General features: G+C 36.0%; 1 protein-coding gene across 2 annotated transcripts in view; it reads left to right on the top strand.

Annotated features, from left to right (window-relative positions):
* Window positions 1-15,339, top strand: part of SUSD1 (sushi domain containing 1) — a 40,927-nt gene extending 25,588 nt beyond the window's left edge. The window contains exons 12-16 of one of the 2 annotated variants that reach the window (XM_056513543.1): window positions 4,554-4,647; window positions 5,754-6,009; window positions 9,453-9,492; window positions 11,561-11,654; window positions 14,251-15,339. In XM_056513543.1, the coding sequence (XP_056369518.1) occupies window positions 4,554-4,647; window positions 5,754-6,009; window positions 9,453-9,492; window positions 11,561-11,654; window positions 14,251-14,389 (623 nt within the window). In that variant the 3' untranslated portion in view covers window positions 14,390-15,339. The remainder of the gene's footprint in view (window positions 1-4,553; window positions 4,648-5,753; window positions 6,010-9,452; window positions 9,493-11,560; window positions 11,655-14,250) is intronic. The other variant, XM_056513544.1, reaches the window with a different exon arrangement.
* Window positions 15,340-15,830: the final 491 nt, after the last annotated feature.

The raw sequence follows: 15,830 nt of genomic DNA, 5'->3' as shown, positions 1-15,830 counted from the left end.
GTTTATGTAGTATGGTCTCATGCTTATAAATAGTATTTTTGCACTGCGTTTGTGCCTCCCCAATTTGGGGGTCGTGAGGGGTCTTTGATGAAGGCTTCCAAGGTCTTCTTCGCATCTGAACTTTCCAACTTTGTCTTTGAAACATGTGCCGTTACAATGTTCCTTGGTCTGTCTGGCCCTAACCAGCCTAAATTCTTTGTTTTGTGGCTAATTGGCTTTATATTTTCCAATTTCTCATTAGTATTATATTTATCTATCTCTAAAGCTATCTATCTGGTGAGTTTTATTCTGCTTTTTTGTCTATTCAGCATTAAGGAGCTAGTTAACTATATACTAGCCATTACATTGCATAGAAAGTATTGTGTTATTGTATAAAACTTATATTAATGTAGCAGGTTATATAATATAACCTGCTATGGTATAAAAAGTTATGATTCAGGTTATATAAGTATAGAAAGTTATGATTCAGTTTATATTGATATCAGGCTATGCAGATATATCAGGTTATATGGATATCTTATAATTCAAGTTATATAAGCATCTTGTAACTGTGGCCTAAGTTATATAGGAAAGAAATCCCTTGTTTGCAGGAAATAAAGATCATGCAAATGGTCTTATTTCACTAAATAGACCAGTTTTGTTTAAAACCTGGCCTTAAGAGGAATCTTTATTTTGACTTCTTCAAACTGTAAAATTTGGTGAAGAGGTGACATGTGATTTTGGACTTTGTTGTTCAAGTCCATTATTATCTTTAAAGCTTTGTTGTTGCCCTTTCAGTGTAACACCAAGCAGGCTTTAGCTCCAGCATTGAGGCATGTGATGATTCTCAGTGTTGCTGCAGCAGGAAGCACTTCCTGGTGTGTGCTTTCTTCCCTGCAGCTTGCCTTCAGGTTCAGAGAAAAATCAGTAGATGTATTCTTATTGTAGAAAATTAGCCTTTACATGAAACATTCAAGTGCTACTAACATAAGACTGCTATGTGGGAAAGAAGTGCCTAGAGTGGGACAGTCTCTGGTTATATTTTCATTTCTTGCTATGCTGTTCTCTGTTTACCTGGTGTTGTTACAGATATGTTGGTCTGTTCTGCTGGTGAAGACTTAAAAATTAATTCTTTAAGAAAGGCTAACAGCACCTGAACAGACTGAAGGATCTTGATTTCTTCACACAACTCACGTAGTGCAAGTTCTTACTTCTCTATAGTATTCCCCTTTCCCCTCCAACTGTTCTGTGTGGTGTTAAGTCACTGTTTTTAACATTTTTAAATCTGGTAATAATGATGACCTCCCAGCAGACTTTTTTTTTTTTAATTATATTTTTAAGTGCTTAATTTCTAGCAGAGTTCTTATTTTATTAAAAAAGACAGAGTGGGCAAATACTGCATATGGAATAACTCCCCCAGGGTTTATTTTCTGATCACGAAGCAAAAATTAAACTACTCCTTTCAAGTATATAATTATTATTATTACTCCTTCACATTGCTACACACTGTTCACTCTTTTTATTAAAACAAGTATATTGTCTTCTGTGTGCTTGATGTTTTTAATAGTTAGTGTTTTTTACCAGAAACTAAACATAGCAAAAGATTCCATCCTTTGACAGCACTATGTGTTTTTTCAGATTTTTCTCTTACCCACTTACTAGGGCTGTCAGTTCTGGATGGCTACTTATTTTCATGATTTGCATTTTCCTTTCAAATTATAGAAAATAGAAAAGTCAATTTTCCTGACCTTAGTCAGCTTCTTTTTGTCATCTGAGTCCACATCTGTTTCCTCTTGTGCTGTTTATTTGTGGAAACAGTGCAAAACCATTGCATGCAGTACACATTCTGACTGGTGTTAGAGAAGAAATTCCCAAGTTTTTCTTGGAAATTGGAAAATACTTAGGAGAAATTAATAATGGTGTCTTGTGGTGATAGTGAATGTCAAAGGAAAGGAAGATAGACAAAGTATACCACATAAAACCACCCTGAGAGATATATTTCCCTGTCACTTTGTCTATTGACAGTATCTGTGCTAAGGAACCACTGAAATTAAGAGATAATTTCTGTCCCTTAATTAATGTTTGCTTAAGTTTGCAATGTGCAAAGGGCCTAAAGATTGTCTGTCAAATATTATTTGTTCATTTATTTTGTTCAGATAGAAATTCTGCCAGTATCTTTTACATCATCTGCAGCTGCAGATGCATTGAAAAGACCAGGAGCAAAGACCATTTCCTGTTCTTGGAAGCAGCCATGCAGTACATTTCATTAACTCAGAAAACTCTCAGAAAGACTTTTCTGCCCTGTCTCTACTGGAGACAAGTCATTCTAAAACAATGGCTTTCAAAGAATCATAGAATGTGCTGAGAAGGGACCCACGTTGATCATCAAAGTCCAACTCCCGGCCCTGCACAGAACGTCCGTGGGAGTCACACCATGTGCCTGAGACCGCTGTCCAAATCCTCCTTGAACTCTGTCAGGCTGGTGCTGTGACCACTTTCCTGAGAAGCCTGTTCCAGTGCCTTCACCTTCTGGGTGAAGAACCTTTTCCAGATAGCCAGCCTAAACCCCCCCTGATACAAATCCAGACCATTCCCTTGGGTCCTGTCACTGGTCACCACCTCTGCTTTCCCTGGGGAGGAAGCTGTAGACCACTATATAATCTTACTTTCATTTCAATTCTAAACATTCATAGCTGGTTATTTCGCTGGTAGCTCACCCATAGCCTAGTTTTACAGATAACCTGGTAAAGGGATCTACCAAAGCAATTTATTTGTGTAGGTAAGTTTTCAGGAGGTTCTCCTGAGGATGACTCTTGTCAAGGAGTAGAGGTTTTTCTTACTAAGGATGCTTGTGTGGCCAAAGCTGTTAGCTTTATTTTGGGCATACCATGCTAAAATTGTATTCCCTCACAAGTTTCATTTAAAGCAGAGATCATACAAGCTTTCATATTTCCTCTTCATACGTTATAAACCTGAGATTTTGTTTGCCTCATGTAAGAGGATTTCTTTATCCATCTTTTCCTTGTATCCTGTGAACTGGTTTCCCATAGCTCTGTTGCACTGATGATTGAATTTCAGGCACCATGGAATGGTCTTGTGTATCTTGTGTACCTTGGGTGGTACTATTCAAGTATTACATAAGCCTGTTTCTTATGCCTTTTAGAGCAGCCTTTTGGATTTTTTCTTTTGTTTTGGTTCCTGACACTAGTTTTGAGATGTACTAATATGCCATTCCTGCAAAATGAAATATTTAGCATAAATTCTTGTTAGAAGCCCAGGTGTATCACCTTGTATTTTATACTGGTGAATTTAATCCCAGTTTTGAAAAGCAACAGCTATTAGGGTGGTTCAGTTCTCCTAGTGTAAAGTCTCTGTATTTCTTACATTGAGCAGCAAAATTCATCTGTACATACTGGGATTTTGCACCATGATTGTTAAAAATATGCTAGTAATACTAACCTCTAATAACCTTCCTGCAGCCTGGTACTTCTGCTTTCAACATATATATATTTCTAGCTCCCTTTTTAGTAGTTACTTACCCTCTTGACAGTTTTTCAAACTGACCTCATTTTCTTCTGCAAAACTAGTGATTTTCAAAAGATACGTGCAGTTCTTTATAGTCCAGCTCTTTGAAAAATCCATGCATCTCAGCAATATTTTATGTGATGTCACTTAACTTTGGGAAATCTGCATTGGTTTTCTTCTGTTTCTCTTCATGACATTGATTATTCTTTCTAGCTCTGAACCGTTGGTTTTCTGCATTTGCACAATAAGCCCTGCATTTGTTACTCTTCAGTCAGGTATCACATCAGCAGCCTGATACACTGGTGTTGGAAAAGCGTAGCTGTACCTGTGTTTACCTGTGCAAGTTCTTTCAGACTGCTGGACTAGATGGCATCTGTGCTTCACACTCTGTCCCCTTGGTTGTGCACACTGAAGCTATTTGCATTTTTGCTTCTAGGGTGCAAGTGGTAATTTCCATATCAGTGTGGTGCTGTCATCACTGCCATTGACATTAGAGGAAGAACTATTTTTTCAGCATTGGACTTGATGCAAATTCTCACTAAAACAGATTAGAGGTCTGTGTCCACATTGAAATCCAGTTTAAGTGCCTGGATATTCCTACCTGACTATGAACAGTATCTAAGGAAGTTGCATTCTTGAAAGTACTTTTGATACTACTTTATTCATACCGTTGTATTTCTTGCAATGGGCTCTGTGCACAATTTCATATTCTTCTTCTCTGTGACCGTTTCAATTACATAATCCTGCCTCCTCCAGCAAAGCTTTCATGGCTCATTTCTCTGTAGTCAACCACCGTTTTCGGGCATCTCTCTTTTTCCCAGCTAGCAGAAGTACAGGGGCTGCCAGACCATCATGAGTATATTTCCTCTGTGTTTTTCTTGGCCAGTTTATGTTGCCTGCAGGCTTTAGCTGTTTGGGGTTCAAGGTTCAATTTAGGACGTTTTGGCAGAAAATATAGCTGGCAATTGAAAAGGAACTGAAAAGTATCTAGGAACTGGTGCCTGAAGTATTTCTAAGACCTTTCTGAACCGCTGTTGTTTACGTTTCAGATCCCCCTTTCCCAGAAGTGGAATTTGTTGCAGTTAAAGGTTCTGCACCTTTGCTCAGACTCCGGAAAGCAGAAGATCAAAATGGACCAATCAGGTTTGTCCTTGTGCTCTTCACCCTTTCAGAGAACGTTCTGCAGACTCATGTTACGCACAGATTAGAACTCTTTTGAATGGCAAGATTATTTTTTTAGCAATGAGAAAAAACTTAAGTTGTAGCTCCCAGTTTCTCCCCCCTCAGCAGAGTAATTTTTAGTAATTATTTAGTATTGTTAATAATTTGATTCAGGCTTTTTGCTGTTGTCTGGAACAAAATCCTTGTTTGGATAATTGTGAGTTTTCACCACTGGCTTTGTGGTTTGATTTTGTTTTTCTTTTCCCTTTATCCACAGTGAGGTTACAGTAGATCTTTATTGATGGATCCAAACACCCCACTACTGATGTGATTTTTCTTTTCCAATAAACTCATGCAGACAATACGTATTTCCCCCCAGAGCCAGAGGAAATACTGAATAACATCCTCATTAATGCATATTCTGAATATTTTTTTGTGGTAGTGTATTACTATCAAAATGTATTTCTAGAGTAAAAGGATATACCCCTTACTAAATGCTGTTGGTGGCATAAGGAAAAAGTAACTCAATATTACACTGAAGTAGAAAGTACTTGAAAGCTAGTAGCATTTCATGAAATGGCTGGTGTAACAACCTTAATGAATACTCTTCCCATGGTTGAATACGATAGACTGTTTTTGAGAGAAATGAGGATGGATTTTATTTATTTTTTTAAGATGGTATCTGTCCTCTCCTCCTTTCAATAGAAAAAATTTTGTTTCTGTGAACTTACAAGTCATTTTTAGAGAAAATTGTATATTATTTCATAGGTGAACTTCAGTGTGAGGAGGAGGAGATAGAAGTACTTCAGTTTTATGTTCTTCTGAACATAAATAGGCGTATAGCAATAACATGCATGTGATGAGAAGAGCCAGCTCTAAGCTGTGCATGCAGTGCTTTTGGATAAAAATGAAGTGGAACACACGTGCACAGAGAAATATTTTAGTATAAGAAGTGCTTGTATTGGACATTGTTAATAAAAACAGTTAAGAGGCTACAAATAGGAAAAAACAAGTATGGATTAATGGATATCTGATGCTTATTTCATTGAAATGAGGGCTAATATTTACTTTTCTTTGTTTCACTCTAGTTTTTATCAAGTGATCGTGCTTCCTCTGGATTTGCAAAGCACTTTTATTTGTGACTCCTTTGCTGCTACAACTTTCTTTAGTAACACCACTGACATTAAAGGATATGTGGCAGCTGAATTTCAGGCGAAGGACGTTGCTGATAATATGTCGATTACTCTTGGAGACAGACATTATTATGGGAAGTTTTATAATGCTCCTTTAAAGCTGGGAGAAGAGTATTGTGTCTTTTTGAAAATAATAAGTGAATGGAATAAGGTAATTGATGTTTTAAATCCTCTTCTTTACACTTCTTGAATGAAATGTTGCTGGGGGAGAAGATGAAAATGTTAGCTGGGTATCAAATTTTTTATGACGGTTCAAGGATCTCCTAGTTGTCAGAATCAGATTAAATCTGGAGGTCTTTAAGGATCTCTTATAATTCCTTAATGGTACTTACGTCATTGTAATGTTGAAGCAACTCTGAATGCCAAAAGTCAAACAATGGAAAATAATTTAAAATGAATGGCCATTCCTGCCCTCAGTAATTGAAGGTGTCCGAGTTGGGCTAGAATTTACTAAAAGAGATTAGTACAAGAATTTGAAAATCACTCCTTAGCAATGACGAGTTCACGTATTTTAAATTTTAATTAAATATTTTATAACAAAATTAAATTTAACAAATTTAAAGTAACAAAATTAAATATTTTATAACAAACAATTCTCCAAATTACATGGAAAAATATATTTTATCACATGTTGTTACCTTCCAAAAGGCAGTGAATGTCAGCTCAAACTCCATTGAGAAAGCCTTATGAAAAGAAAGTATATTATTATCATTACACTTTTATAATTTTAAACTTTTATTTTTAATTAGAAACACAAAATTTCTAAAATTTACATATCATCTAATTTTCCAGTTGTATCTATCTCAGGAGTCAATAGTTTTAATTTTTTTTATAATACAAGTCTCAGCAGTAGAAAGTTTTTCTTGTATGGGACTGGGGATAGTTCTTTGTGTGCAATACAGTACCTGAATGTCAAATATAAAAGCTGAACTAAACAACCCCTAATAAAGAAAGGAACACCTAAACAGTGCTGCACCTTGCCATCAAAATAGAGTTTTTAGGACTTCGTATAGACAGCACAAAACAAGGACGCATGCGTAAACTGATCCATGAGTCACTTATAAGTAATTCTCTAAAACTTTAGTGAGTAACATCCTCATTAATGCATAAGCTGAAGTTCTGTTTTCATAGTGGTGTGTTGCTATCAAAATGTATTTATAGAGTAAAAGGATTTACCTTTTACCTATAACTGCCTCAGTTCAGAGTGAGTGAAATAAAACAAGTGCATGTAATAGGAGGATTCTGGTATCTATTAGGCTGAGAGATTTTTATAGCAGAGATGAAGCCTGATACGAGTTGTTCGTTGTTTGTCATAAATTTTTAATTAATTGTGTGAGGGGGAAAGTGGGAAAATTACAATAGAAGGCATTTTATTTCATAAATAATGTTAAGTTATTAACATTGACATCCGAAATATCTTGGAATTTGGACAATGAACTGTATTTGATGAAATGTAGTCTGTGGAGCAGGATTGTTAATCAGTCAAATGCATATAAGTTTGTCCTCTTTAAGTGCTACTAAATATATTTCTGAGCTTAGTTGATTTATCCTTGGGTTTTATACATTTATGTTCTTTAACATTGGGGTATTTTTACTTCTTTTACTTTTGTGGAGGTTTTTGTTGAGCTGAACAAAATAGATTCTTATGCATCTTTGCCAGCTGCTTATTAAGCTGTTTATTAAGCTGCTTCTAACTTTCTCTTTCTTATTTCCTGATCCTTCGCGGCTAACATTTACAGATGTATTTTCTAGTCACTGATTTGATGGATTAGTATTAGTTATTTGTGGAGGTCACTCTTGCTTCCTACCATTTAAAATGCACCAACTCCGTAGTCTACACACTTTCCTTTATGGCTTTTGTTGGTTGATGAATTATATAGTTCTGTGCAACAGTTATGAATCATTATTGGGATTGCAAATGCCAAACTGCTTTGGTTTGCAACTCTCTTTCTTAGAAATGGAATTTGGACTGCTGGTTCAAACGTATTGGTTATCTTCAGTTGTCATGCCCTTTTATTTTGCGCAATTCCTGGTAGTAGAAGGAAAAAAAAAATCAGAAATATGAATTGCAGGGTTTTGGGTTTTGAGACTTTCTAAAAATGTGATTACTTAAGTAACTGCATTTGAATTCAAGAGCTCAGTCGTCTTTTAAAAAGTTGCTTGCCTTTCAATTTTTAATACCTGTGAAATCAGTATTTCTGAAGTGTCTTTTGCTTGTTAGCACATTTCCATTTGAATACAGACAGATTAGAAATAGATGTAAAGGGCTCCTAACTAATGTTCTCATTATTCTCTTTTATATTCTGGTATCCTTAAGGGTCCCTTCTGTCTTCTTTCATACTAAAAATGGTACAATTTGTATCATCATGCTGCAAAATCATGGCTTGGTTTTGATTTTTATTAACATTATTACTGAGTACCCCTAACATATTATCGTGTCATTTTTCCATTGTTCATATTTGGAAGCCTTCAAAAGGGTGTCTGCTGTAAGGTTTTTATTTTCAGTTTATTTTTTGTTTCTCTGAGATTCATGGGACCTATGTAACTTCCCTGATAGGCAGGAGATATCTAATACTCTTCAGACTAGAGTGTATCATGAAGGTAGCTATTTCAAGGTGACGGCACTCACACTGGTGCCCCAGAATCTGGTGTTTGATTTGGTTTCTAAATCTTCCCCTTTATCTTCCCTCTTCTAAGAAGACTTTCCTTGTAGGTCTTCTTAATTAACCAGAAAATTCCTTATAAATAATGGGTTTAAGAGTCATTGAGATTCCACAATTCAGCATGCAGACTGAGGTGAGATTAATCACACAAATGTGCCTTCATCCTTTTATTCAAATGCTTCAAAACATAGTGTTCTTGCTCAAATGTACTGTTATTCGGAGCAACATAATACACAATTTGCTACAATATAAAAAACACGCAAATTATGTATGTATTATGTGAAAGTCTGTGAAAATAATTTAGCAGGAAGCACTGCAAAAATACACTTCACAGTAATTAGACAATAGATAATAGACCCTAGAATAGGGTATTTATAACTATGAAGAGCTGGAGAAAATGCTCCAGAGAAACCAAAGCTTACTGTAGAAAAATGAAACTTGCTTAACAAGTCTGCAAAAGCAGACCCATGTTTCTTTAACTCTAAGTGTTCTATAGAGTTATTAAAAATGTTATCATAACTGAAGAAACTGCTACATCTAGTATTTGTAAGGTATGCCATCAGATACTGTATTTTAACATACGTGTTCTGCATGGATGAGAGTTAACACAGCATATTCAGCCTTATCTTAGCTTTTCATAAATTATGAATTCTTATAGAAGCAACATCAAAGATCCTTCCATGGATAGAAGGTTTTTAAAAGAAAGCAAGAATAATGAGTTAAAAACTAGAGCCAGCCTTTCATCAATGCACTACATCTAATCCTATTTTTGTAATTTATAATTTTTTAAGATAATATAGAGGCTGCTACCAAGGGAATAACAAACTCTAGTCCCAATAGTAATTTTTGTTGATGGCTGATCTTTCGGAGAGTGTTAGTAAGTATAAGTTTTTCTCAATAGTGACAGTAATTTTTATATTTTCTTCTTTAGGTAAGAACACAATCCTGTGCTGTTTGGGCACAAATTAAAAGTAAGTCAATTTTTCCTTCAATAAAAAGGTCTGAATTGTCATGGCTTTGCTGTGGCTGTTTCTTCTTTAGCTGTTCATGATCTGTTGCCTTCAAGGATTGAAAAGATTAGAGATTGAAAATTTTCCTTGCTCTTCACTATTCCATTCCAATGGATTCAGTAATCCATTCTAAAACAGACTCTCCCGTTCTTCCCTATTTTTCAATATTGCTATTTCTGTGCATCACGTCCAAATCCTTACAGCAATTTTGTGCACAAAGGATTTAAAGCACAGAAAATGTGTAATGTTGGAAGCTATTTTAAGATAGTTCTATATTGGCTTAAAGATTTAAAAATCAGGCGAACAACATCAATAACTAAAAATAAAAATATTTTTTAAAACAAAAAACAACCCCCCCAAACCCAAACAAGAACAAAAAATTACAAAAAAACCAACAAGAACCAGCTCCAGAACATCCCCGCCATATGTTTTAGCTTTTAGAGGCCATATTTTTTTATTTTAGAATGTTCAGATGGTCCATCAAGAATTACAGATTTTTACAATCTTTAAAAAAGCAGAAGATGCTATGCAAAAATGAAAAATATGGCTAATTTGTATACTGGTAAATAGAGTTTCTTAAATATATAAGTGGCATAACTTTAAAATCCAGTAAATTTCTCAGTGTGGCTTTATTTTTATTTACTTTTTGACTTTAAAATGTTTCAAATTAGTGGGTTTACCTTTGGAGTTTGGAATCTGCTAGAGATCATATTTCCCTCCTTTCCACCATAGTTGAAACTACTCTTCACCAACCTTGTATCTCAGCAAAAAGCCAACATTTTCCTCCCCTGACAAAGAAAGCAGCACTACTGGAGTCTCCTGTGAGCCCTAAAATCTGCTTTTGAGTTGAAAGTCTCCCAGATTGGAGTTAGGAAAGGAAATAATGCTGGAAACAGTACTTTGAGACAGTATTTTGGAATTATGTCAAATCATGTGATCCATGGAGTGCTTGAGGTGCACCTCCTCCATATCTGATTATCACTATAACTGATCTTCTGGTAACAACTCTGTTTATTCTGGGTTTTCTTTAGTTACTCTTTCTTTAATTACTCTTTTGACCCAGTTCATTTACTACCACGCTTAGAATACAATGCAGGCAGTTCTTTGTTGTGGAAACTCTGCTAAGATCGAGGATTCCTTAGGTTTGGCGGTTCCATTGCTAGGACTGTTTAGGCAATAGCTGTGGAATAACTCTGGAAGGACAGAAAACTGTCCTTTTCTGAATTTGTCATTTATCAACATGTAGCACATCATCAAAGACTGTCTAAATAGGTGGGTTTTGTTTGGGGGCTAAAAGAATGAACATAGGAAAGTGAGAGTAGGACAGGTCAGGCCTTTGGCCTTTTGTTGTGAATCCATTTACCTTTATATCAAATGGACTTATAGTCTAAGTGTGTTTTGCCCTAATGTACTTTTGCAGCTGGAGAGGCTGAGAGTATTTTTGACTTGCTGAATCCTTTGAGAAAGGATTTTTGTGTGGAAGGCAAATCTGTAAATTAAATCTAAACCAAATGGTGCCATCTGGCTAGACATTATGTGATAGATTATTGTCATAAAAATGGTAGGAAACTGTATTAAAAGCAAACTTTCTTCTGCCACAAATAAGTAAAATTAAGTTTTTGGATTTTTCATGATGTACACTCTACAATATGGAGGGAAGACAAATCTAATTTTTATAGAGGGCTGATATCTTCTCTGAGGATGTGTAACTTGCTGATAGAAACTTGTGTTACAGTATTATAAGGACAGGTATATCTTTTACCAAAAATGATAATAATAATAATAATAATAATAATAATAATAATAATAATAATAATAATAATAATAATAATAATAATAATAATTTTTAATACTCTAATTAATCTTTCTTCCTCAACTGGATGGTAACTCCTAGATCGTCAGCTCCGTTACTCTCATTAACTGAGCCAGAAGTCCAGCATTTGGATTTTGTTACTATACTTCGGCTATGAGCAGACTGAAGCTGCACTATTCGATTGGTTTGTTTGAATTATTTGATACTTTCTTTCAGATTTATCACCCCCCCTGCAATACATGACTGCTGTTGGATTAGGGTCAGTGGCTGCTGTCTGCCTTATATTGTTCCTGTCATTCTTCGTAGCACGGTATGTGGTGTTGCTGCCTCCAGTTTTGCAGTCCTCCTTCGTGTGTTTTTCTTCTCATTTAGTTTTTCTTGCCAACGTGCTTGGTTTCGACATCTTGGGTGGCTAGAAACTGTAATCAGAGGTGCTTTCAGTGGCTGCTAATGCTGTTCATTGTTTGAACTGATGTCCTTTGTATCTTTGCAATTACTGGCAAAGCATTTGAAATGTGTAGGGCTTATCTTAAATAAAAGAAGGATTTAAGACGTTGAATAGAACCAGGATTTTAGTACAGAAGTGTTCGGATTTAATGGGAATTAAGTACATGAAGTTTATATGCTGAAAAATTATGAACTTTGCTTATGTACAGAGCTAATTTTTTTGTCTTCCCAAATTTATTCAAAAGGCCTGAAAATATTTTTTTTTCAGTAAAACAATTTTTTACCTATAGGCCATTGTAAAAACGTTTAAAATTTTTAAGAGATTTATTACTTTATGTTTCATGATCCTTGAAGCACGATCAGTAACTTCACCACTGTCTTCCTTTCAAAAGTAAAACAAACATGCAAGTTATATAATTGTAAATGTCTACATACATGTAAAACCTCTTCACTAAAAACTATGTCTTCCTTGTTTTTTCAATATGCATATCAACAAGAATATTTCTCTTGAAAGGTCAGGAGCCTCCAGCTTGGTGGCTATGAAATACTGCATTGATTGGTTAAACTCGTTTGGAAAACAAAAGGAACTAGTCACATATAGGGCTGAAGAAAGTGGGTTTATTTGGATTGTTTGTGGTTGTCTAAATTTCCAATCAGTTCTTGCAATCAAAATTCTGAATTAAAGGTTCCACAATCTCCTTTTTTTTCTTTAAGTAATTAAATAAACAGATCTCAGGCTTGCCTTGGCAGTAGCATGCAGTGGTAAACTTTTTGCAGAAGGAAGGGGATCCCTGGGCTGTCATGGTGTGAGAGGCTTCTCAGTTATTTCAGTTTCTCTGTGAAAAAAGTGGCAGAGGGATATTAGTACTTTTCAAAACTACTTCAAATCAATTATGTTCATAGTGATAGGAGAGTGAAGTATGAGACAGTACTGGAAGAATCATGTTTGAGTATGAGCCATATGTGAGAGAGTACAGAGAAGACAGACCCTGAACTTCCACTTCAGCCTTCTTTCGAAAGGACTGAGAGAAGACGAAATCCAAAGACTTAATATGTCAACAAGTATCTTTTAGGCTCTTGATCCCATGTAATGAGAAATTCTTGAATCCATTCTCCTGTTCTAAGGAATATCGGACAGAATCCTTGACAGAAGTTAAAACTGTTCCATCCTAGCAGTAGGCAGAGAAGAGAAACCCCAGATTTCAGTTGTGATAAGACCTTTCACAATGCTCACAAAATATTTTAAATAACAAATATGCTTTTAGTAATAATTAACCATCAGTTTAATGCATTTCTGAGTAAGAATGTGATTTGAAAAACCCGTGTGAAGTCAGCCTTCTGCCTTATTCAGTTGTAAAACATGGTCCTGTTTTAGAGGCTGTACTCCAAGACAGATGTGGCCTAGCAGGACAAAAAGAGAGTAGAATTTGATGAGACAGACCTGGGATCTACTTAATCTAACTGCACATAGGACATTCTAGTGGCAGGTTACTTAGCCTGGCAGAGAAGATACTACCAAGATGCATCATATGCAAATACACACAATGCCACTATAAAAGGATCAACTTCCTGCTTTTGGTAGTGCCAGTGGTACACGTACCATCCATGGGCAATATACCCATATGCTTCTGAACTGTAGGAGAGGGAGGCATGGGAGCAGATTGCTGTGAACAAAATGCAGCTTCTGGGTGGTCTGCAAGAGGAGGTTAAGCGAACTTGTCAGTAATGACATAGCTAGGCTGATCTTGCCATGGTGTCAGGTGAATGGTCTTGGATTATTTCTTGGGGTCCGTATAAGCTTCTATCACAAAGAGCCACTGTATTCAAGTGTTCACCAGCTTGCCACGTGTCTGCTGTCTCAGGAATTATGTTTCCACAATGGGTCAGGGTGTGAATTCCTGCTAGCAGGTCTGCTGGCAGAGGTTCAAACTATTCCTCAATGAGTAAAAGTCTGGCACTGGATTCACAAAGTGAAATCTGACTCCTGATGTCCTTAGATTTTATATTTTTAATTTTAAATAATGCATTAGCCCATTACTGTTGTTGTTATTAAGGTGTCTTGTCATTAATGCGCCAGGCTCCACTCCTCTTAGTTCTTTGCTTTCTTTTGTATATGATGCCCATTCATATGCATAAGGACAGAGCCAGAGCTCCACATTTCTGAAGATCTGTACTGGGCGTCAGTGTTGTTGATGCCAGGGTTAACACTGGTCAGGTAATCATCTGGTAACCTATGGGAATGCTTCCTACCCATCTCACACTGGCTGTAATGATCAGGATTTGTGCCAGCACTGTGCTTCTTCAAAAAAGTTTGGAAGCACTGTCATGTATCTAGTCAATGGGAATGTGTCGTATATGTCATGAATAATCTGAGTGATTACAAGTTCCCTGTCAGGCCCATGCTTGAGTCTGAAAAATTTTTGAGATTCTTTTTTAACTGGATTTTTTTCCCTTTCCAGCTCTTGTCTCCACAGCTCAGTGCATCCCCCACCTGCTGCTGTAGCCTGTGAGGCTGTACATTTATCTACTACAGTACATGTGGCACAAGCAGGGATTGCATCATCATTCCTAGAGGCTGAAAGTATCTCTCTTCTCTGATGGTTTATTCCCTGAAGTCAGCATAGAAAAAACATGCTCTTCTTTCAAAGCCAGCATGTGTCGGGTATCAGCATGTCACAATTGTACTACAGCATGAACAGTCTAAATGTGTTTGTCAATACATTTATTGTCTTGCCTTAATCCAGATGGTGTGGTGTGTAAAGGAGAACCTTCCCTCAAAAGCAGGTTATCATGCATCCCATGTGTTGGTCACAGGCTTTCAGCTATTCCAGCTGCATGAGTGCCTACTAATGAGTATTGTACTTGATTACACGAATAATCCCATGATCCAATTGAGACTGTTTGAGGATTAACTGCTACTTTAGATACCTTTGCACACATACACTGGGCTATTATGAACGAAAATATAGACCTACACTTATGTAAGATAAAGTGCCTATTGTATTTCCAATTTTAAAGGTAGAACGCTTCTGTCAGTCACTTATGAGTTATGATACATCAGCAACATATTACACTTGCTAGCCATGAAGTTGCCACATTCAAGTAGTGTCAGCAACTGATGTGTGTTCCAGAGATACTGCAGTCACTGCTCATAGCAATTAGCAGTAATTGCAAATAATATACCAATCTATAAAACTGCAGTTTGCTCAAAAGCTGCTTACTTTAATGGCATGTGAAATTAATTTAAGGAAGGACCTTCCTGTGTTAAGTGCAGTTTTGTTAATCTCTGTTCTGTAATTACAGCTGAGTAAAGCTATTAAACCATTGTCTTGTTAATTGTCTGGTGTGTAACATCTGGTTAGTCACTTAATAAAGTACAATTAACTAATTTCCTATGGAATACTCCCAGTTAATGCATTTTTTTTCTTCTGTAAGAAAGAATCCAGTGGCTTTGGTTATTTCCACTCCTTTTCAGAAGTTGCTTTGTTATATGTTAGCAAAAAAACATTTGTTAACTGGTGAAATAAAAAAGCAGGAGTTTTGTTTTTTATTTGGGTTTGTGATTTTTTTTTTAAGTTATGTTTTATGTTTTGTCACTTAAAATATATGCTATGCATTTTTGGAGTTGTTGAGTTTCTGAATTGCTAAGATTCTGATGCCTGCTGCTCTTATAATTTTAGATGTTCTGTCTCCCTATGATATGTAATTCGGGTCTTTTTGGGTTTAAAGTGCAAGAAGAGATTTCATAGTTAGAAGCAAAGAGAAATAAAAACCAAAAGGAGTTTTCAATGGCTGCATCCAGCTGAGAGTGTTTTATTCCAGGTTTGGGCAAACACTATTTCGGTTATCCAGCATTTCCACACCTGTCCTTCAAGTTAATAGTTAATAGCTAAGTAAAAACACCTTTGTCTACTTTAGCATTTTCTGTTGCTAATTGAGAAAGAATAACTAAACTGTTCATACTGGGAAACCATGCCTTACTTTTTCAGTTTCTCATGTAGAATTTATTCTCACACATTCCATGCCTAATTCCCTTTCT

This window comes from Oenanthe melanoleuca, chromosome Z (assembly GCF_029582105.1).
Source record: "Oenanthe melanoleuca isolate GR-GAL-2019-014 chromosome Z, OMel1.0, whole genome shotgun sequence".
Classification (NCBI taxonomy): domain Eukaryota; kingdom Metazoa; phylum Chordata; class Aves; order Passeriformes; family Muscicapidae; genus Oenanthe; species Oenanthe melanoleuca.
This window is presented reverse-complemented; position numbering and strand designations above follow the sequence as displayed.